General features: G+C 37.2%; 2 protein-coding genes across 2 annotated transcripts; one reads left to right on the top strand and one right to left on the bottom strand.

Annotated features, from left to right (window-relative positions):
* The first annotated feature begins 410 nt into the window (after positions 1–410).
* Positions 411–17,122, top strand: LOC103995222 (uncharacterized). The gene is made up of 23 exons (XM_065192559.1): positions 411–728; positions 1,980–2,197; positions 3,210–3,315; positions 3,393–3,494; positions 3,569–3,575; positions 4,891–5,056; positions 6,223–6,346; positions 6,501–6,681; positions 8,102–8,130; positions 8,284–8,432; positions 9,035–9,137; positions 9,258–9,353; positions 9,447–9,496; positions 9,611–9,734; positions 10,943–11,005; positions 11,117–11,176; positions 11,253–11,414; positions 13,351–13,424; positions 13,489–13,582; positions 15,815–15,951; positions 16,081–16,161; positions 16,719–16,824; positions 16,974–17,122. Exons 1-23 carry the CDS (start codon positions 555–557, stop codon positions 17,046–17,048), a joined length of 2,481 nt encoding a protein of 826 aa, XP_065048631.1. The 5' UTR covers positions 411–554; the 3' UTR covers positions 17,049–17,122.
* A 1,333-nt stretch (positions 17,123–18,455) lies between these two features.
* LOC103992735 (acid phosphatase 1) lies at positions 18,456–19,814 on the bottom strand. Its single transcript, XM_009412562.3, has 3 exons — positions 19,193–19,814; positions 18,877–19,086; positions 18,456–18,742 (listed from the first exon to the last, which is right to left on the bottom strand). The coding sequence occupies exons 1-3, from the start codon at positions 19,624–19,626 to the stop codon at positions 18,565–18,567; spliced, it is 822 nt and encodes a 273-aa protein (XP_009410837.2). The 5' UTR covers positions 19,627–19,814; the 3' UTR covers positions 18,456–18,564.
* Between the last annotated feature and the right edge of the window lie 3,512 nt (positions 19,815–23,326).

Here is a 23,326-nt window from a genome sequence, read left to right as displayed (position 1 = left end):
CATAATTTTCGAACAAAATAAGTCCTATTTCAGTTATCAAACTTAATTATATGGAAGAATGAGGCATAAAAGACGAGAGGTGCCTGCGTTGGCTGCCTCCTCGATCGAGATTGAGTCGACCACATTAATTTAATCGCTATCTCTTTTGGATATTTACCTCGCGCACCCTATAAATCTTCATGGATATTGTGTGGGTAGAGTCCAACAAAATAATTGATACGGTCCAAATTTCACATTCATCAGGTCGACATCCAACGTGTTCCACTTTTTCGCTACCAAAATAATATGTGGTGCCAGACCTATCCACGCAGTGCTGCCCTGTTGTCTGCAGAACAACTTCACCGTTTTTCCTTCCACCTTCGTACCTCTCCGAGTCACGCATGGTTTTTAATTGGCCAACAAGCGGTCAACGAATGAAACACGCCCGCTCCTGGCCAATCCGTCCCTCTGAGTTCCAAATGTTCCACTGGTGCGCGGAAGACCAGTGAGGCGTCCGACTGCATAACTCACCGAGGGGATCTCCCAAAGACCTCGTCGCCGCCCTTCCGGAAGCAATGCGGGTGGCGGTGATCGGTGCGGGCATCAGCGGGTTGGCGTCGGCCTACACGCTTGCCAAGGCCGGCGTCGACGTGGTACTTTACGAGAAAGAAGACTACTTGGGCGGCCACGCCAAGACCGTCACATTCGATGGCGTCGATCTCGATCTTGGTTTCATGGTCTTCAACCGGGTTAGTGCTTCAAAATCTACTCCCCACTGGCCTTCTTTCCGTATTCTTGTTTGCTCCGAGTACAGTGCTTCATACCCGTGAAAGTTCTGTCAAGTATCGTACGTACGTTGTGGAATCGAAAACATAAAAGATTGAAGCAGTCGTTTTGGCCGCTGCAGACAACTAAAATAAAAATAAATAGAGTCGTGTTGATTCGATGAAACCGTGAATGATTATTGCATGGTTCTTGCAAGCTCTTTCTTCCAAACGGAGGACCATACATTTGGTTCTGCCGTGTTCTCGTATGATCCTAACTCTCATCCTCAAATCTAGCTTGAATTATCCTCCTTTCTACCTCATCTTGAATTTGAATGGGTAATTCTTTATGAATATCTGGGACTTGTTTCCAGAGATTCTGTGAGGTTTTTTTTCTTTCTTTTTTTGGTGTCAAAATTAGAACTAAAAGACATAATGATGAAAACAAGGGAAACAACCACGTTTACGTCCGTCAAAACAAAAGATGTTCTAGAGAGTCATAAATGACACAGGGTTGCGTGAGCTCTTCACGAAAAAAAATTAATGTTAAAATCTAAAATCAAATAATAATAAATTTAATTTAATTGTATATCTCTTAATATCATTCAAAATATTTTTGATATGTAAATATATAAAAAATGATCCGAGGATAATGAAATAGGAACTAAAAGGATATGAGAATAGATTTTTAATTTTTATATATAGTCACTAAGATTATCTATCTATTTATAAATAAGAGTAAATAATTTAAGATAAGTAATTAGGAGAGTCCTATTAAGATTCTATCATAATTAAAATTTTGTTTTATTGATTGATAATATTAATCAGAATTTAATTACAAATATAATATATTTTATTCAATTAAATAAAATTATCCAATATAATAAGCTGATCGCTACCATATCGTGACTAAAATGATTATACTTTTGATTAGCAGCCAATGGACACGAGCATGCACGGAAATCGTCCTCTGCTATCAGAAATGTTCCCTAGGTCATGTAAGAGCATGGTAAGAAGAAGAAAGTTACCAATCAATAAAAAAGTTACCATTTGATTTCCCCCTACATTAGGTGTCGAGTCACGGCCACCACTGCTATTGAAGGCAGGAAGTCAGTGCGGTGTCGACTCATCTATCACACACAGTTACAAAGAAATTAATGGTGTCACCTCATCTATCATAATCGACGTCAAATATGGTCAAATTGTTCCCAAACACGTCATTTACCGTGCGTGCAGGTAACTTACCCGAACATGGTGGAGTTCTTCGAGACTCTGGGCGTCGACATGGAGATATCCGACGTGTCGTTCTCCGTGAGCCTGGACGAAGGCAAAGGCTGCGAATGGGGAAGTCACAATGGTCTCTCCAGCTTGTTTGCGCAGAAGACCAACGCGCTCAATCCATCCTTCTGGCGAATGATTCGTGAGATCGTCAAGTTTAAGGGCGACGTTCTCATGTGAGTCATCATCTCATCACAGTTCCTTATTCTTTCTTGGTTGTGTGCGTCCAAATCGAGGATGAAATCGGCGTTCCACGTTGCACCACGACTTCCAATTGACTTACTGCAGCCTCTGCCCCATTCCATCCGTTTCACTCACAGAGTGGTGGTCGCTGGAACGTTTGTTGCCCAATTATTTATCTCACGACCGCCGCGTATGCCAATAATGCGTCCACTGTGGAAGCGCCATCTAACCATAGGACGTGGTCTAACTTCCGGCCCGAGTTAAATGTTGGGTTGTAGAACGATCGGCCCGTCACTTGTCTGTTAACGCATGCAGCACCAAAAACACTAACAGAGGTGGGAGCTGTGCCCAATGGCTCCATTTCATATCCTACTCGCGCGAGATTTGCTTGCATCTGTCTCGACGTCGAGAACGATCGCCATCTTTTCCCCTTCACGGATCCGGCGTCGTCGTTGCACGGTTTCCCCGATCTGTGAGAGAAGGGCATTCAATTCGAGGTTGCACCATCGCCGTCATCGTCATCATCATCTGTGAAAGATGATGACGTTAATGCCCCTTCCTTCGCGTGATCATCGTCATCGTCGTCGTCGGTGTCGGTTGGAAGGACGGTTCTTATGGAGGGAGGTCCTTCAAACCCATGAAGGATGATCATGGTACATCCCCAAATTCTTTTCGGTTCGGATTTTTTCTAGTTCCCATTTACATGCTCTGCAATCTATCAAAATTCGCACGTCTTACTCGCTCAACCCTTATCTGTTCTGGGAAAGGTTTTCTGGGGTACTTCAATTTTTCTAGACCAACATAGGTTCCCTTATATTATGAAGACGAGGATTTGGTGTTTCTTAAACCTCGTGAAGGATGATAAAGCAAAGCCCTAAAGTATCTAAGATGTATGATTACTTATCGTTATATCTTAACCGTAGGGTTTTAATGTTTTCTAGTTTCCGTGTTAGATGTTCTTGAATATATTTGAGAAATCGATATACAAAACTCTTGTTGTACTAGGTACCTCGAGGAGCACGAGAACAATCCTGATATGGATCGAAGTGAGACCTTGGAGCATTTCATCAAGTCACATGGATATTCTGAGCTATTTATGAGGGCTTATCTTGTGAGTTGATTGTTTGATCCAAGTAGCCTTGTTTATCCAATCTGTTGCATGATGTGTGTAATCTTGTAATCCTGCAGATTCCAATCTGTGCTTCTATCTGGTCATGCCCTTCAGAAGGAGTATTGCATTTTTCAGCTTATTCTGTCCTTTCTTTTTGCCGTAACCATCACCTTCTTCAGGTTATATTCTTCAACCTCTTTCGGATGCTTTAATTAAATTATCATTCTCAAATTCTTTTGTTGTTCTTTCTTAGGAAGTTGGTAGGTCATAGGTGGCATCAGCATTTTATTGATAATTAAAGTTATACAGGTTTTTGAGCAGTTCTTCGAGCTGCTTGTGGAATGAGGCACCAATGACAGGAGAAAACTAAAATCATCTTACCATAACTGTATTATAGTAAATGACGTGCCTGATTATGGATAAAGCTATGCCATTAGCTAATTGATTTTTCAACTGCAACGTATTGTTTAAGTATCATATTCTTGATTAAAGACCTCTTCTTTAAATGTTTTTATAGAAGAACACTTTTTGAAATTTGTTTACTAAAATAGACTTATGTCATGTTTCCTTTTCTTTCCAAGTCTACTTTAAACAGCAAACTTTGTTTAAATTTGTGTTACATGAGTTGCATCGATAATATTACATATAAAGTAAGATTGTTGATATTTGGATGGAAACATTTATTTACTTCATGATTTACATTAAACCCACATGCTGTCTTACCTAGAGCTCGATTGTATCTATTAGTCAAAGATTGGTCTAATCATTTTAACCTAAACAATGAGAGCTGTAAGAAGTAAGTTACCAAGTATTGTAAAATCTATATGTGGTAGTATATGTCTTTACCCCTAAAACACTGGGAACTGTAGGAGCATGATTACCGAGTCATACAAATTAGATATACACTTGATTGTCAGGTCAGCTCTCATCATGTAAAATATGATTGGCAGATGCCGTAAAGTTTCATCCCTCTCCCTTGTATAAAATGTTGCAGTGGAACAATGGGAATTTAAGAATGTTGTAGTTGTTCATTCAATGTGCAAAAAAAAAAAACAAAGAAAGAAAGCAATATTATCTTGTATACTCCTACTCTATTTTACTCCGTTTGTTTTAAGTTGCATTGTGTATCTGTAATTTTGCAACCAATGAGCCTTTTGATCTCATATTTTAAACACCTCTGTGCTAACAACTACTTATGTAGTAGCATGCCAGATCTATGGACTGGTAGTTTATCTTTTATATACCAATGGTCCTCTTGCTTGCAGCCTCTTCCCCTTTGATTAGAAGCAGATGTTGCTGTACATTGTAACTAAAGTTTCAAAAAACCAGTAGAGTTTGCAATAAATAAGAATTATGATTAGAATCACATGCCCCTACTCGGAAACATAAGCTTTGGCAATCCGGTGGTGTCAATTTGAATCTGTTGTTTCTTTGGAATATCTAAAATCTTTGGCATCACATATGGTACATGATATGACAGGGAATTTGGATAGCACATTAAATTCATAACACTCAGTATGCTCTTTTTCTATATCTAAATGCCTGAATATGTGTAATCATTAACAAAATTGATAGTTTCTGGCCCTACAGCAGGTTGTTGTGTGTTGGCAGCAGACCACTCAGAAGAAATATATGATGGGTGCATAATTAGCATCCATGCCCCAGATGCTTTGAAGCTTCTAGGAACACAAGCAACATACGATGAGTCAAGGATACTTGGTGCTTTTCAGTACGTCTACAGGTATGCTGATGTGTCTCTTTCTACTTTTGTGTCTGTTCCAATAAATTGTTGCTTAGCTGATATAAATGTAGGATAATCTTAGAAGTCTATATATGGAGCTGATATCTATTAGTTGAAAGTTAGTACCTTAAAGTCTAAGATTTAAGCATTTGGATATATAAAAAACTTCAGCTATTGGAACTAAAAATTCATCTTATTTTTTTCATTTGAATGTCATTTGAACAAATTTATCGTTCTTTAATGGTGCTTCATGTTCCAAGTATCTACCAACCTAGGAAGGTATAAAGAAAAAAAGATGAATAAATAGAGGATGATATTGAATGAAGAGAAAAACGCTTCAGTATTGTGCTTTGACAACCATTATCTACTGCCATACTATAGTAGCTCATAGCATCATGTTATAATACTTGTGTTAGACCACTGTGCTATAGTATAATAATTCCAAGAGAAAAAAATAACATCTACCATCAGCCAATGATAGTAAACACGTTAGGATTATAAGTTATTCATTAATCTAGATGCAAGATAACTTTTAGGCTTATGCATAGTGTTCTACCTTTTACTATATATTCTTATGATTGGATAAGTGCATTTGGGGAATTAATATAAGAAATATTTTCTTCTTTACATAACTGTTTGTTGTGACGTTCAATAACATATACAATGTCTACCGTGAGTGAAGGTATCATCCCTTCGTTCTCTCAATTTATGTTATTCACCTTTTTCTCATCTTTTTCGTCTTTCAAATCTTAATCTTCTATTATCTCGTACAAACTTATTGTTGCAACCAATCTGCATTCATTTGCTTGCTACTTTTTGTATTGTCTTGCATGTTTTGATGCAAAGCCTGATTTAGGATATTTCTAAGAAATAATGCTTGGAATTTATTTGGTGTGGAAAACAGCTCAGAACACCTTTGTTTTACTGCAATGAAGTAGAATTTGGATTCTGGGGACTCAAGAATCTTGAACAAACTTATTATTTTCTGATATGACAGTCTGTTAGGATGTAAAGAATAAAGATGGACAAATGCTTAATGAGAATTGTAATCACACATGGGAATATCTGCCTTCTGCTTTACCAAATTCAATTACATAGACATGTTTCCTTTTGTTGTTAATATTTCTGCTTGACAATATATGTAATTAAAATTTCTCAATGAACAGTGATATTTATCTTCATCGTGACAAAAGTTTGATGCCCCAAAACCCATCAGCATGGAGTGCTCGGAACTTTCTTGGAACCACACAGCATGGTGTATGTGTTACATATTGGTTAAATGTGTTACAGGTGTGTAGTGCACTTGCTACAGGATATTGTTGTTTGTCTAACATAGTGAATTTGTCAGATTTGCTTCTATAGTTCTATTTAGAGGAAGTTTATCTTGTCAGTTAACACTCATTTTTTTCCAATTACTACTTACATTCTCTATATTAACATGCAGAATCTAGGTTCTACTGGTCGCCCATTTCTTGTAACTCTGAATCCTCCTCGTATTCCGAACCACAAGTTACTTAAATGGTACACTAGCCATCCTTTCCCGTCAGTTGCAGCCTCAAAAGCTTCTCTTGAGCTAGATAAAATTCAAGGAAAAAGAACGATATGGTTTTCTGGAGCATACCAAGGTAAATCAAAAAATTCCCACAGGGAATTCTTGTCTACTTTATAGTTTTTATAATGCGGCCAAATGTATGAACCAATGTCAGGTTTAATTGCATATCATGCAGGTATCCATGATAGTTATATGCATGACCAAACAAACATTGTGGATGTGTACACCTATACATACTAGTGAATAACACACATGCAGATCCACATGTGAGATGAGAATAAAAAGAGAAAATTGTTAATTGATTCCAGTGATTAATTTATTGGCATATTTAAGAGTATTTTTCTGGTTTGGTGATTAATTTTATCTTCCATTTTTTAAAAAAATATTATGAAGATCAACTATTTGTTTCTAATACTAAAGGGTTCCATCGTTTCTACTTTCCTGCTAGAACAACTGTCTCAACTACCAAGTAATTACTTGCCACCTTACTTTTGTAAAATTTGAGGAGTCAATTGCAAGTAGGTGCTTCAATTCATCATCTTGCATTTATTGTGCAGCAAAATATTATTAATTATTTCTTCAAAAAAAATTATTTCTAACAGTCAGTTCATCATCTAACATTGCTTGTAGGTGCTTCAAAAAAAAAAAAGATTAACATTGTCTAACATAGGTGCTTCTTTAAATAATAATTTTCTACAGTTACAGTTATTGTCAATTTGCATGTGATCCATAAAACTATCCATGTGAAATTAACTATTAAGTAGTTCTTAAATTAGCTTGATGAATATAAAATAAATATCTAATTTAAATGCATATTTAATAGTTGTCAATGTTTTGAAAAAAATTATTAGTATTTATCATAACTATGTCACCAAATGATAATTAGAGTTCCCACTGGCAGTACCCATTTTTTCTTGCATATTAATCCCTAACTATGAAAATTTCAAAGTAATCCCTCTATTCATCATAGCTGCATACTAATTCTTGAAACCCAAATCATACAGATCACTGATTATGCCTATTTAAATCAAAAGACATAGATAGTTGTGGGGCTTGAGGCCACAACCTTTGCACGGTTGCTTTGCAACCTGGGTGTCAAGGGTTCAAGGGGCAATCTTTTTCATGTCATCCAGTGGTTGTGGGGCTCCCATGAGTACATGATAACACTGATTGTCGTTCCACTTGTAGAGGTCTAGTTCACATAGATCAACCCTTTGACGATGCACCGAAAAATATCGAAATTTTTACATGTCATGCATCGTTATATTTTTCTCATTTGATCTATAGCCATTTAGAGGATTATATCAATTATGATTACTCCTTTAAACATTAGATCTTTTAAGAGTTACATGCAAATCATATACTCTTTGGAAGGCACTTGGTAGATGTTTTTTCATGCATTTATAATCTAGATTTTTTTATAACACCATTGTAATTAATATATGCTGTGTTAAAGAATTGATTTTTTTTTTTTTTTGCTGTGGTATTTCCAGGCTATGGCATTCATGAGGATGGATTAAAGGTGATAAAATTTCCTTTCTTTTCTAAAGTTCATGCTGTATATTGGTGCCAAAGTCCAGAATATAACTACATATATGTTTATAATCTTCGATAAGTGACCCAGCATAAGTTCATGTTATATACAGGTACATCACACTTTTTTTTTCTTCTGCAGGCTGGCATTGTTGCTGCAAATACTGTGCTTGAAAAGGACTCTAACCTGTTGAGGAACCCAAAGCATATGGTACCATCATTGATGGAATGTGGAGCAAGATTTCTTGTCACTAGATTTCTTAAAACTTACATCTCAACTGGTTGCTTAACGTAAGTGTACGAGTTTAGTAACTGATACAGGTTCATATATCATGGATGTCAGAAAGTCAGTTGCTTACTGGTGCTTATACAGAAGATGACCTTCACTTGGTTTAAATGAGTAGTTGTAACAAAGCATTTATTAAGTTGACATAACCCGTGCTGTTGGCTTGCAAAGTTCTGATGCTGTACCAACATAATCATGCCAGCAGCACTTAAACCTTGAATCTGGGTGAGAAAGGGAGAAACTGGCCAGCAAAAAAATTATCTGGGTAGTGAGAAAAACAAAGATGTATAGCTGGGCACCTTGGTCTTTGTTTTAGTGAAAAAAATGAATGATTTTTCTTGTGTTTAGCTTTTTCTTTATGCATATAATATTAGTCAACATTTTTTTTTTCTCATAGTTAAATCAGAATCATGATGATAATGAGGTTAGATTCATGATAAGCATAAAGTAGATATAAGTCTACTCAAATATGTTAGAAAAGGATAATTCGGCAGATCTATCATGAAAATCTCCTCAGTTTTCTTTCTTAATCATCCTAATTAACATAACTTCTTATCCCTAGAAATGTTAGTAACCTGGTAAAGATTTTGTTTTCACATCATTACAGGTTGCTAGAGGAAGGTGGCACCATATATGTATTTGTAGGAAACAGCAAAAAGAATTGCTATAAGTCTGTCCTTAGAGTGCATCATCCCTTGTTCTATTGGAAGGTTCCTTCCCTCTTTGCCATTGTCTCAAGTATTAATTGATGGGACACTAGTCTGCAGCTTTCGCGTGGCACTGTATATCTTTCACAAATACTTATCCTTGACTCTTATACATTTTGACAGATTGCTTCAGAAGCTGATTTAGGCCTTGCAGATGCTTATATAAATGGATACTTCTCTTTTGTTGATAAAGAGGAAGGCCTTCTGGATCTGTTTATGGTATACTTGAAGTCCACTTGCTAAAATATCACAAAGCACTCGGTGAATCAACTTGGGAATATTTTTCATCTTTGTCTGTGTTTATTCCTGTAGGTTCTAATTGCCAACAGGGATCTTAGAAATTCCACTCGGAAGAATATGAGGTCTACAGCTGTACTCTCCTCTGTAGATTACTGAGATCATTGCTGACAGATGTACATGCTTGCATTTACTTATCTGTACTATTTAATGAATTTCCTCTAAACAAATGATACCAGAGGTTGGTGGACGCCATTACTTTTGACAGCTGGAGTTGCTTCCGCAAGATACTTTTTGTGGCACATCTCGAGACGGAACACTATAACACAAGCTCGTCAGAACATCTCTCGTCATTATGATCTGGTTAGACTAGAGACTCTTTCAAATTATACTTGATTCATTTTTGTTCAGACTAACAATGTTATTGTAGCATCTATTTAGCTACCATTATTTGCTGGAGTTTGATCAATAAGCTTCATGTCATTAGTATCAAATGACTCCAATATGTAAAGAAGCCATTGTATTCTGTCCATTAGTTATGTAGAAAATGTTTTCATTGTTGGCATTACATGACTATGAAGTTGGACCATGATATTATGACTGCCGTCTATCTATGACTACGACCAATCAAAGAGCAATGGTTTGAAAGATAGAATGTCAAATTATGCAACCATAAGGTGATAATTAAAACTTAAAAGTACCTTAATGTGCTGACAACTGTCTTATAGCATACACCAGATTTCATCCGTTAACTGTTGCATACTTATGAAGTTCATAGTTGAAAGACTATGTTTTCCCTTGGATATTTTTCTATTGACGCCCTTCCACAATAACTGGTGTAAGGTTAACTAAAATAAGAACTGTCATTTCAATAAAGTGGCTGTTTCTGTTTTCATATGTTCCCTCAGTTGATTGCCTATAAGCTTCATATTGTAGTTAGTGCACCATTTGGATGAAACTCTTGCTACCATCGACCTAACTAGAAAAGGTTGGCTTTCATAGGGTAGCACTAGTGTTGATCAAGCAATTTTCATAAATCATTCCAGTATTTTGCAATACTTAACAGATCATATATGATATTTAGATTACAAACTTGGATATTGGTACGGGATGTAGCCGTGACATAAGAATATTCAAAAGAAAAGGTACAACTTCGATATGGAAATAGTAATGTTACATTATATGATAAAACCTGAATTTTCTTTTTTGCGAATTTGAATGACACAATTTTTTAAAAGAAACATTTTTTTAAATCAAAATTGAATGCAAATTTTTGTCTGGAAAATATTATAATTGTCAGTGGTCTATCTTGCAAATTTGGGAATATGAGACCCATTTAATATAAGGGGTCCTACATAGAGGTCTTGCCCATGAGTATGTACTACATTTTTCATTTTTCATTTTTCATCACCTTTAGCTTCAGAGAACTCATGTTGTTGTGATTGTCATTTGTAAAATTTCTTGTGGTATCAAATTTATATGATGATGATGATTGCTGTATAAGATTGCTTATATAATCAATCTGTCATCTTTCTGGTTTGTAACTGAAATTAACTTTTCCATGTATACAGAGTAATGACTTCTTCTCTCTATTTTTGGATGAGACATTGACATATTCCTCTGCAATTTTCAAGGTCCAGAACTGTCATTGGTAGTTTGTTATTTTAATGCTTTTGCTAACACATTGTTATTGCAATAGTGGCTTTTTATTGAATCTAATTCTCTTCACAAATGTCATTTTATAGACAGAGCATGAGGATTTGAAACTTGCCCAACTACGCAAAATCTCTCTTTTAATTGAAAAGGTAAGTTTATGGAACCACTATTATTTTCTTTCATTTACTCATTCTTATGAAATTTTCTACCTTGTTTATCGCCAAGGCTCAAATCAATGACAAGCATGAAGTTCTTGAGATTGGTTGTGGTTGGGGAAGTTTAGCGATTGAGGTTGTTAAGCAAACTGGTTGCAGATACACAGGAATTACCTTGTCTGACGAGCAGCTAAAGTATGCTAAAAGAAGAGCAAAAGAAGCTGGACTAGAGGTATTTTGCTTTGAACTTAAGGTTTAAATTATGAAGGAAAATATCATAAAAAAAATAACGATAAGGTTCTCAATTACAATCAAAATCTTTTTACAGTCTCTCAATTTATGTTCATGCTGAAATTCGAGTGTATTGCATTAGTTACTTTATTCACTTTAATTTGTTTATCCACATTGCTCTATACAAGCTAAGAAAATTGGTGGGTGCATATTTATGCATATTATGTTAATAGTTTATTAACGTAAATGTTGTTTAACCATCAAAAATGTCTTGGTTGTCTTAATCTCGACAATAGCAAAATTAATTGTCTCCTTTGTACAGACATACATGAAACACCTGAGATGTTCTCTGTCGTCTTATGTGCAAGGTGTATTGCCTGCACAAGTGCATTCATTCAATTGTCCTTGATTCCTTTGAATATTTTCACATGAACAAACTAACCTTTTGGATACCTTTTCCTTGGTGCTTAGCATTTTGAACCAGAAACTCAATTTCATAGATGCCTAATCAATATGTTTGGTCATGTAATATCACAGCTGCATGTTTTGTATGGATATAAATATAGGGCGATTATCCATGAAAATACCCTCTTTTTAGGTATTTCCCAGATGGTACCCCTTTTCATAATTCCCAAACAGTCACTCCCTTTTTTAATGTTCCAAAAATGCCCCTTCAAAAAGCTATCATTTTTCTCCTGCTCAATCAAAAAATTTTCCTACCAACTATTTACAGTGTTTTGTGGGTTAGGTTTTAACCACAAAAACACTGTAAAGCTAGATCAAAAACACTGTATAGTATTTTTATAAAAAAATATCATTGTGTTTTTAAAACAAAAACATTAGACTGTTTTTAAACTAAACATTTATTTCAGTGTTTTTTAAACAAAAACACTATACAATATTTGTAAAACAAAAATACTATATAATGTTTTTTTAAAAATAAACAGTGTTTTTGTGGAAAAGTCAGCCTACAAAATACTGTAAACAGTTGGTGGGAAATAAGTTTTGGATTGGGCAGACAAATACATGACAAGTTTTGAGGGGTGTTTTTGAGATTTTTGAAATAGGAGGTGACTGTTTGGGAATTGTATAAAGGTGTACCATCTGGGAAATACCCAAAAAGAGGGTATTTTCCCAAGCAATCGCTCATCGATATATGATTTGTTTGGAGACAGAATCTGAGTATTAAGTTTGTAAAAGATAAGGGACTTGGAAAAAAAACAACTATAACAATATACTTCAATATGTAGCACTTGTGAAATATTAATTTACAAATTCTTTTATACACAAAATCCTCTTTATGTTGACATTTAGAATCTGCAGTTACTAAAATTAGTCTTGTCAACATGATCAGGTGACATGAAATTCATTGTACATGTTGGATATGCAGATTTGTTCTGACATGATTCACAGGGTTTGACACAATCATCTAGAACCAATACTAGTATGTCATTCAGCTTTCACCATCACACCCATGTTTCATACAAAATGTTCTCTTTTATGTCTTTGTTCTAGTATGAGTAGCTGATTCAATCTAAGAGCTTTAGCCTATTGACCTTCGTGACCATCTTTGTCGAGGGTTTTGAGAAGTAGATATTCTCTTTAATTCATTTTGGTCAGTTAAGGATGCAGAACAGGGTACATACAGATACTTACTTGCGGAAACTCTTGAAACTTTTTGCATCAGACCAGTTAAATGCTTGCTGATATTTTTTATAAGGAAACCATGTCAAAGGCTTTGAAATTAGAGTAAAACTAGCTGTTCGAAGGGAATACTTTCTGTAACTCTTAGTAGTAACACTTGCTGCTGCATTTAACTTGAAAAGTTGCTTTCAGAAAGAACATGATGGCGAGCATTTCCTATTTCTTTGTGTTAATCATGGATTTTTTTACTTCAATTTTATTCTTTTTGAAGAAATCTACGTTCACTCTTTCAGGATCACATTAACTTTGTGCTGATCGACTATCGCCAACTACCAAATTATCACAAATATGACCGAATCATATCTTGGTAGTATTCACTGTGTATTTTTTATCTGAGATGTATAGAATTACTTGACTGACACTCTATATAGTGAAATGATTGAAGAAGTAGGTCATGAATACATGGAGCAGTTCTTTGGTTGTTGTGAATCTCTTCTCGCTGAAGATGGCATATTTGTCCTCCAGGTTCATTCGAGTGGCCTTTGAATTTTTTGTTATTCTTGAGTCTTTTATAACTGACAGATTGTGCAGATTTAACTACTGATATGACCACTGTTGTTCTTTGAGCTTCTATGATTTTTCAGTGCAACTTTTCTGTAGATCATGTTGAATAGTGATGATCTACAATGTGTTGGTTTTCTCAGTGTTTCTTCCCATATCTTTCCATGACTATGTTGGTCAAAGGCATGGTTTGCAATACCGGTCCGTACCGCCCGGTACGGGCGGTACGTACCGGTCCGACAGGCTTCCGGTACGCGGACCGCTTGTTACCGGTACGGTACTGTAGCAGTACTGTAGCACTGTAGCACTGCTACAGTGCTCGGCACGCCTGAATATACCGAGCGGTATACCGTACCGTACCGGTACCGAGCCCAGGTCAAAACTCTGGTACAGTACGGTATTGCGAATCTTGGTCAAAGGTACAATTACCTTGGCAAAAATTGCTTTTGGTCCTATATTTGGTCTTATGAATTAAAATTTCTAGGCAAAATTTGCTTGGCAGTGAGGGTCCCAAGACAATTAGGTGGCAAATAGGTTGTGCAAAACACAAAAGGGTAGGAAGCATAATCTAGAAAATTGCTAAAAAAGAGACTAGAAACTATAGAAGATGGTAAGTTCAGCACAAGTTGATGAAGACAGCAGTGAGGGAACCAAGACAATTTGGTGACAAATAGATTGCCTAGGTTGTGAAAAAAGCAATAGATTAGGAAGCATGGTCTAAGAAATAGCTAAAAGGGCAACTTATATTATATATGAAAAAGGATAAGTTCAACTCAATCGAACTGGATGATGGACACAACACAGAACGATATAGAAAGACAAAACAGTTTAAAAGCAATGGTGAAATGATATTATGATGTATAGCCAACGAAATCTCTTAGGTTATATATACAGACTAAAGTGATGATGTATATGTATCTTAGCTCATAAATATCACTTATGAACTACAAGTTGGTACGTATGGTGTTGATTCAAGTTAGGAATCCACTAAGACTTGAGGTTTCCTCACATTTTGCTCAATTTTCAGATTTATTAAAGTAGTGGATTTTCTAGAGAAGCAACTTGAGCTCTACATCCATATGAGACATTTGAGCATTCATCTGTTAGCTAGAAGGGACTAAAGTTTTACATTGTGGCATTTGGCTTTCTGATATTTTTCAATGACGATAATTGAGCTATAATCTAAGTAACAATGGTTGTTAAGGTTATGAGAGTATTTCTTTTTCTGCACTTGGGAGTAAATTTATTTTGAAATTTTAGAACAAAGATTCAACTTCAACTTTCGTAAGTATCGGACATTTCATGCAGTAATGTGAAAGAAGCTCATTAGCACCTTGTGCTTCTTTTGGTTCATGTTTTTGACATACATCGCAGGAAAAGTGTTCCAGAAAATTGAGAGGTTCAGTATTCATTTGAGAATTTTAGTTTTAAATTCAGTTTTTCTGATAGAGGAAGAACTGGGTTCTTATTTATTTAATATATATGAGGAATTGAATAGAGATGGTAATACTGACGACAGCAATTTAGATTGTGCATGAAGACCTCCTAATCAATGTGTAAAAAATCTAAAAGGCAACAAGTGTTGGATTTGAAAAGCATGGGAGTTGGATGACCAACTTCAAGAATTACATTAAATGTTACACTGGCACTGGTCTCATGAAAGAAAATACAACATACTGTGTATGACAACATATTTCATGTGAAGAATGTTTATCTAATTGGAGATTAGCATTGATGGGACTGGCAGATGTGTTTCTTAGCAGGTCTTTATTTGTTTTCTAGCTTTGGTGTGTTGACTTTCTTGATGACACGATTTATCATTTTAGACAGGCATTAGTCATGTTCAACTGCAACTCTTGTGAGAAACTAATACGATAATTTTGATGCTCCATAACTTGGTGTTATATTGAATCTGGTTCATGTGATGCTTTGATGATTTGAGGTTCTGTGCTCTAGCTTGTGAACACAAAATATAATTTATTTATTTTAGATTCTTGCGATAGGTTAAATGATAAAATAGATTAACATAGATGTAATAGTTAACCCGAAATTAGAATCAGAAGAGCTTCTTACAGTATCCATATTCATGAATTGTATTTCTTTAATTAATTTTTTCTCTGCATGGTTAATTTTCGTTGGATAACATGTCTGTAGCTGTCTTAGACTGTAATATGTCCCACTTTGGTTACCATGCAGTTCATATCAATCCCAGATGAACGCTATGATGAATACAGGAGAAGCTCTGACTTCATTAAGGAATACATCTTTCCAGGAGGATGTCTTCCTTCTTTGAGTAGAATAACAACAGCTATGGCTACTTCATCTAGATTCTGGTAACAAATTGTTTGAATTAAATGTTATATTACATGCTCAACATTTATAAGTGATTTAAATGAGTTGCATTTTCCTGGTGTCATTTCCCAATCCTCTTCAACTCTCATGGTTGTTTCCTGTTCATGTAGTATTGAGCACCTTGAAAATATCGGCATTCATTACTACCAAACACTTCGATGCTGGAGGAATAATTTCTTTGCGAACAAGGAGTAAGTATCTACCCTCTTTTTTACATGTATTTATGAGCATATTGCTGACATAGATTAATCATATTGGAGGTTCCCGGGTAAGCTGTTACTGCCCTGGTCCCTGTATATTGTGGGATGGGGCTTCTTGTCTTTTCGGTACTCCAATGTGCCCAATGTTATGCTGCCTACCAAGTGGGCAAACTATGTCTGCTCCTGGTCTTTTTTATCAGTCTGACCTCTGGATTTTTGACAACTGCCCACTACAAAGTCCTTTTTGACCAAAATTTAGGCTCTCGTATATGAACTTTGTAGTTGTATCATCTCAGTAGCTTTCACCTGCCGTCCAACAACAAGCCGTTTCGGATGTTTGGTGGAATACCAACTTACAAAGCCAGCAGCATGGTCAAATGACTGAATCTAACTATTTCCGTAGAAGACTTAATAGAGGAAGTTTATATTCGGTTTGCAACCATCTGCATGCTTTGTTTACCAATTAATGATAGTATTTCATGTTGTTCTGGTATTCAATGTTTCTGTTACAGATATTGTTGTCTGACAAAAGTCTTCTTTGGTTTCAGACAAATTCTTGCCATGGGATTTGATGAGAAGTTTTTCCGCACATGGGAGTATTATTTCATGTACTGCGCCGCTGGTTTTAAATCATGTACGCTTGGAGATTATCAGGTATGTTAATGAGTTATTATGATAATCAACATGCCCTAATTAACTTTTCTATTATGATCCTATTAAGCAATTATAACACAAATTTTTAGTATAGTATCTTTTGTGCTTGACGAGTTGATGTGAACCGATCTTAACTTGGGATAATGCAGATAGTGTTTTCTCGTCCTGGTAACTTGAGAGCTTTTGGTGAACCATTCAACAGCATTCCCGCTACCTGTCGTTGATTTTATATGTTCGTTTGGTTTGTCGGTGTTGTAAATTATTATGATTACCCAGAAAAGACGCTCTTCATTTTCCAGAGTTTGGTTATATGCAATAATTGATAGGACGATGACAAGGACAAATAATATATATATATATATATATATATATATATATATATGTATGTATGTATATGTATATATGTATGTATATGTATATATGTATGTATATGTATATATGTATGTATATGTATATATATATATATGTATATATATATGTATATTTATATATATATATATGATTAAAGTGGTGCTTATGATTACCCAGAAAAGACGCTCTTTCATTTTCCAGAATTTGGTTATATGCAATAATTGATAGGACGATGACAAGGACAAAAATTATCATCTCTCTGACTCACACACCAAATAGAGAGAAAAATATATATATGGTTGCAGCATCTGTTGAACAATCTAGTGTATTATCTCATTCCAGCCATGTTTCAGGTCGTCGAGTTTAAAGCTTGAGATTTTACAAAGATGGGAACAATCTAGTGTATTATGTTATTCATCGCCCAATGTCGTGCTCTCACGCGTAGTGACCAGACTTTATTTAAGAAGAGCAGTACGTTGACTATTTCGTAAACTTACCGTCTCCTGTCCTGTGGAAGAAAGGCCTTCAAAAAGTTCAATCTTTGGAAAATAGACTATTTTCTGCCAACTTATAATCACCTGCAGTGAGCGGACTCGGACGAGTTTCGAACACCGCTACTATGTTTACCGCTCCCATTCGATGGACAAAGTGCCTTCGAGAAACGCTCCCCATTCACGGTCGGTGCCATATCTTTAGATCCCTCGTATGCATCGCCTTAGGACTCACATCAATAGCTTCTGTATACATGCTCAGGTGATCGCAGAATCCCGCAAAACTGTAGGGGCTGATAGTAAACAGAGGCAAGGTTTGATCTAACTGGCCGAGAACAACGGTGAAAAAGCTTGGGTTTCTGGCATGAGAGTATAGAGGCCACTCCATGTTGTGGAAGAAGACATGTATAACTTTTATCTTTAATCCGGGCTATCTTACATTTACTCTTTCTTTTTCCTTGAATTATATGACCTGATTAATTTCAAAATATCTAATTATATTTTAATTAAAGTGATCGAGCGAGTCTATATCTTAATAAATTTTAGAAGATGATCTTAATTATTTCTCGTCTATATAGTAACAGGACATCCTAGTAATATAATAATCATTAGAATATCAACATATCTTTCGTGCAAATCTATGGTGTTGTATTTCACAAGTAATTTAACCTTAATATGTGATATTACAATTCGTTCTTGATAGTAAAGTGTTTTTCATTATAATTTATTATTAACTTCAACAAGATATAGTCACTGACGATGGATGGCAACACGGTAAAGAACTGTGCGTTGAGACAAAAACATGTGAACTCATATCTTTCTCCATGTAGGAAGGGAAATGAGGGCCACTTATTTTTGGCGGAGGGAATGAGAAAGTTGGCAGAGAGATGATGACGTTCTAATACTCATAGTACATAGGGTTTGGGAGCTTGAAGATTCTTCGGGCGGTGGTGTAACCCCCGAGGCTGCTCCATTGGCTCCCAACAATTCCCCACAGGCGGTAGCCTTCGTGGACCAACTTGCTCCTCTGTTTTGCCTTGTACTCCTCTGCGCAGGTATATTTGTCCTCCTCCGACCTGGAGATCAAATATTTGCAGGTTGATGAGAAGGGAGAATGAATTAGAACAGAAGCGTGCTGATATGTAGTCTGCTAATAGTTGGTCTCGATGCTTGCATTATCATACGCATTCATTCATAAAGATGTACAGACCTGAGGATGAGATCAGTCCAACCATGATAGCCGACGGCGATGAGGTTTTCGACGGTCGCTTCTCTGAGATACTCTGCTCTGGAAGAGAGGATGAAGACCTTCAACCCTTTTCCTCTGATTAGGTAGAAGAGTGTCAGCATGTGCTCGATGGCAGGCGCATTGCCCTCCCTCATCCATGCCTCGAGGCTCCCTCTGTTTGTCTTGGTTCCTCTGCATCCATCCCAACACAGTCATTTCACAGAACCAACATTCCACTTGTGCAGCAAAATGGTATGTATGTAGAGAAGAAGATCCTAGTCCTATATATGATGTGTACCCGAAGTCGTGCATCTTGAAGTAGGGCACGGTGGAGAGGAGGACGTCGTCGAGGTCGAAGATCCATGCGTCCTTGCCGTCGCCGGAGGGCTGAAAGCTGTCGGTGAGGAACAAGAGGGACTCCTCGGCGGCGAGCTGGACGTCCACCTCGTACTGCGTCGACGTCATGTAGGCGCCGATGTAGCCGACGCACTCCCCTGGCACCACCTCGAACCCCCGGATGTTGTTCAGCTCCGCGTTCATCCGCCAGCTCTCGCAGTAGTTCCTCAGGCTGAACTCCACGTTGCTGTTCCTGTCATCCTCTCTCTTGCTAGTGATGTAGCTGAGGATGTTCCAGTCCCCAGCCACAAGCCCCGTGCACAGCCACAGACACAGTAGGATGACCTCCCCTCTCATCTTCTTCCTCGGCATATGAATCGCTGCTTGTTCTTCCATATATTTATATGCGCGGATTCAACCTCTGAACCAGTGAAAAGAGAAGAAATGACCTCATGGCTTGGCGGTGGTGGTTGATGAAGGAGATGTTATGGTGATGAATGAGTTTGAGCTGGCAAGAACATCTGTCCTCCGCTGTGCCGTACCTACTACTCAGCGCCTTCTCCTTCGTTTTATATGGATGTATGCATGTGGCTCTTTGAGTACTAATGTGAGGTCTTCCAAGATTATTATATATATATTCAGGAATAAATCAAAGCAGTAGCTTAAAAATAAGAAAAAAAAGGAAGAAATTTGTGACACTCTGAATCATAAAAGACTTTGAATATTACAACAAAAATGGCCTCGCTGACCACGCTTCAATTGTTAGGCAATAGACGTGGCCATGACAAATGAATCATATTCCAGAAGTCTAACAGAAGATGAAATGAACTGCAAACTTAGTGGGACAGCACATTTCGAACTATGCCATTGTTTACTGGTCTATTACAACTTTATTAGCTAATATTCTGTAGGGACAGATCTCTAACTTTATTAGCTCACGTTCTACGTGCTAGTGTAAATAATTTTTAGCCGTGGCATCGGGACCGGCGCGGCTTGGTTCGGGTCTAGATGACGGGGATCTCCCTGGGACGCTCCTCCTGACTGTTGAGGTGGTCGATCACGGTGTTCCGATTGGGACGGGGTCACTATTCCCTCCGAGCAAGAACTCCTCGCCTGTGCGTTCAGTGGGGACATTCGGCTTCGCACCTGCACAAAGGTCGGGTCGGGGAGCTCGGTCCGACCCCTCCAACGATCAAGTCAGTGGGTGATCGTGGGGGTTTCTTTTTTTTTGCTAAGTTGTGTCTGCTACTCTTGTGCCTCTCTCTTTCTCTTTTTCTCCCTTTCTCCCTTTCCCCCTCAATGTATGAGGGTTTTTATAGTGAGAATTAACGTTGCATGATGTGCCTGCCTACAGGGAGCAGGATCGTACTTTTGGTAGCGTCTGACATTGCCGTTGACGTGGCGTGGGGGATTGAGCCTGAGGGTGTTAATGTGCCTTGGTAAGTGTTCTGGTCCATTTTGATCGGGTGCCTCATCAGGTCAACAATGACGTAATGCGTCATCTGGGACAGCTGATGTCACGCGAGTCTTATCGTAATTATTATCCTTATCACTACGGGACCTCCTTTGGATAAGGTTTTCTAACACGAGAGATTAGTGCTATAGGAATTTGAAGAAAATTGTGGCTGACACTAATTATTTTGCTAGAAATTGTATTCCGTTGTCGTGTGAACTAAACCTCCTTTGGCTTCGTTAACATTAACAGTAATGGCTAACTCTTTGCAGGAGGGTGGGAGTCTTAGATTCGTTATACGTAAGAGAAAAAGAGGGATACTGAGCATTTTGCTTAGCAGCAGCCTACTTTGCATTTGTCGGCTCTTCAACGCGAAGCATTTGATGTGAAGCAATAGCTGCGAAGCGCCGAGAAAAGGCTTCTCCATGCTTGGAGAGATGGTCGCTTTGAGACTAATTCAAAGATTATCCAATACTATATACTGAGGGCAATCATATAATGGCATCTATCATTATATTTAAAGATTTCAATTGTATGTTTACACTGTTTTCATGAGTGTAACAGCATATGCACATTTGGTCGCACCACAGCTCAACACTTTCCTTCTGAACTACTGTCTATTTTATACGATGACCAGTATATAAGCCATATTGTATACTTTCTGTTTCTTAATTCAAATTTTGTTTTTGTTTTTGTGTTTTTGGGAAAAAAAATGGTCTATTACAAATTTGTTGTTATCTACGTTGTTATCTACAGCTATAATATCATCTTCCACATCTATAGTACATTATCAGCCAAAATGAACTGAGAGACCAGAAGAATCTTTGTTGGAGCAGAAGATGGGACAGACGTGCATACAACTCATACCTCATTACTTCTCGTCTTATCCTAATCCCACGCATCTGATAGGAATGCCAACGTAATATAACGAGACTAATTATACTTTTTGTTTATTTGAATCTTATTAATATCATGATTCTTATATTTAAAAATTTTATATTAAAAATATTTATAATTTAAAAAATAAAATAAATAATCTCATTTATCGTAACGATGTCAGCTGTGTTTGACGAAAAACATAATACGTGACATAACATGTTAGGTCAATACGAAATAATAAATAAAAAAATAATTTTAACATCCATTTTATTTTTATTTATTATCGATAAAATTATTTAAAATAAATGATATATTAAAATTATTTGATATATTAAATTTATTCAGAATATATGAGATTATTTATTTTATTTTTAAAATTATAGATTCTCAATGTAAATCACATGAGTAATTAATCCTAATATAATGAGATTGAATACAGATCGTCGATTCAATCCTTTGAAGTCGATTTCCATTGTCAAAACAATACTCTTCGAGTTCCAAAGACCTGAATAAATAGTTGTGCTAATAATCTGTATCGTCACGGGTTAACCTTTTAATCTTACTGGACATTTTATGAGGCAATACTGGTGATGGGGACAGCATCTCGTTTCTCAGGTACAGAGAAGGCAGTAGACAATCGACGCCGATCACGTTAAGATTGCTTAATAGGAAGAATGTGGTATGCTAACGTGTAATATAGATTTCTAATTTAGATAGGAAACGAGAGGAACTCTACGACTCGACATAATTATTTACTTGTCCTCGAGGAAGATTTAGCCTTTCCAAGTCGATACACATACATGGAAATTACCCCTCTTTTACGATCCAACTTCTAATAAGCAAAATTGCGCCTCCAGAGAACTGACGGTCGTCAGGAATTGAATGAAGTGGTGAGAGCTCGGTACGATCCAACTTCTAATAAGCAAAATTGCGCCTCCAGAGGACTGACGTTCGTCAGGAATTGAATGAAGTGGTGAGAGCACGGCACAAACTGCTCATGGAGGAAACCATCGTCAAAGTTCTGGGAGTAGCTCTTTAGATCATAAGCAAAACTCGCTGAACTCTGCCTCAGTGGTGCCGCCATGCCTCGCAACCGTGACCGCAGCTTCCACAAGGCCTGCCTCATCGACTTCCAACACTCCATGGATGCTCTCAGTTGAACCTTAGCAAGGGTGACCTGCGTGTCTCCTCTGCCAAGTCTCTTTGCCTGTGTCACCATATTGGCCTTCACAGATATCGCTTCACCTCACTCATCTAATAATAAGGCATGCTCGATTGGTTATTTAAAGCCAGTTTAAAGTGTCGAAAGGACACTCAAAAGCACGCCCAACCATGATGATGCCGTCATTCTTTCCATTCGTTGCAATTACATGGACCCAGCATTGGTCCCATCGCCTTTATTCGTGCTGACCGTCGAGCCAAAGTAGTCGATGATAGAATTGAATGCCGTCCCTATCATTAGATGAGGCATCTTCTTGCAAATGGAGTTGGCACTCAAAAGCATATCCACCAATCGAGAATGAAGAAGCTTGGCAGATCTTTACGCCTCGAAAGCATCTGTGTGGACCCTAAAGTTGCTTTCGGCGGTCATCAAAAGTCCCCTGTGAGCTGATGTTGCCATCATCCGGTCCGTTCAAGCCCTCGAATTTTTTTTTCTGAGGAATCTGTGGCACTTGTAGAGGACGAAGAGGCATTCGCATCACAGATTCGAGTAAGATTTCAGCAAAGATCACGTGCCCACAAAAGCTAAGGTTGGAATGATCG

Source organism: Musa acuminata, chromosome BXJ1-1 (genome assembly GCF_036884655.1).
Source record: "Musa acuminata AAA Group cultivar baxijiao chromosome BXJ1-1, Cavendish_Baxijiao_AAA, whole genome shotgun sequence".
Taxonomy (NCBI): domain Eukaryota; kingdom Viridiplantae; phylum Streptophyta; class Magnoliopsida; order Zingiberales; family Musaceae; genus Musa; species Musa acuminata.
The sequence above is the reverse complement of the archived record's forward strand: the minus strand, read 5'-3'. Positions and strand labels throughout refer to the sequence as shown.

What these genes read in the sequence shown, in the direction of transcription:
- LOC103995222 (XM_065192559.1), top strand. Translation starts at nt 555, where the DNA reads ATGCGGGTGGCGGTGATCGGTGCGGGCATCAGCGGGTTGGCGTCGGCC. An exon ending in ATTCCTCTGCAATTTTCAAG is followed by an intron (nt 11,006 to 11,116) that starts GTCCAGAACTGT and finishes GTCATTTTATAG; the next exon opens with ACAGAGCATGAGGATTTGAA. An exon ending in GCTACTTCATCTAGATTCTG is followed by an intron (nt 15,952 to 16,080) that starts GTAACAAATTGT and finishes CTGTTCATGTAG; the next exon opens with TATTGAGCACCTTGAAAATA.
- LOC103992735 (XM_009412562.3), bottom strand. Translation starts at nt 19,626, where the DNA reads ATGGAAGAACAAGCAGCGATTCATATGCCGAGGAAGAAGATGAGAGGG. An exon ending in TTCAAGATGCACGACTTCGG is followed by an intron (nt 19,087 to 19,192) that starts GTACACATCATA and finishes GGATGGATGCAG; the next exon opens with AGGAACCAAGACAAACAGAG. An exon ending in TGGACTGATCTCATCCTCAG is followed by an intron (nt 18,743 to 18,876) that starts GTCTGTACATCT and finishes TTTGATCTCCAG; the next exon opens with GTCGGAGGAGGACAAATATA.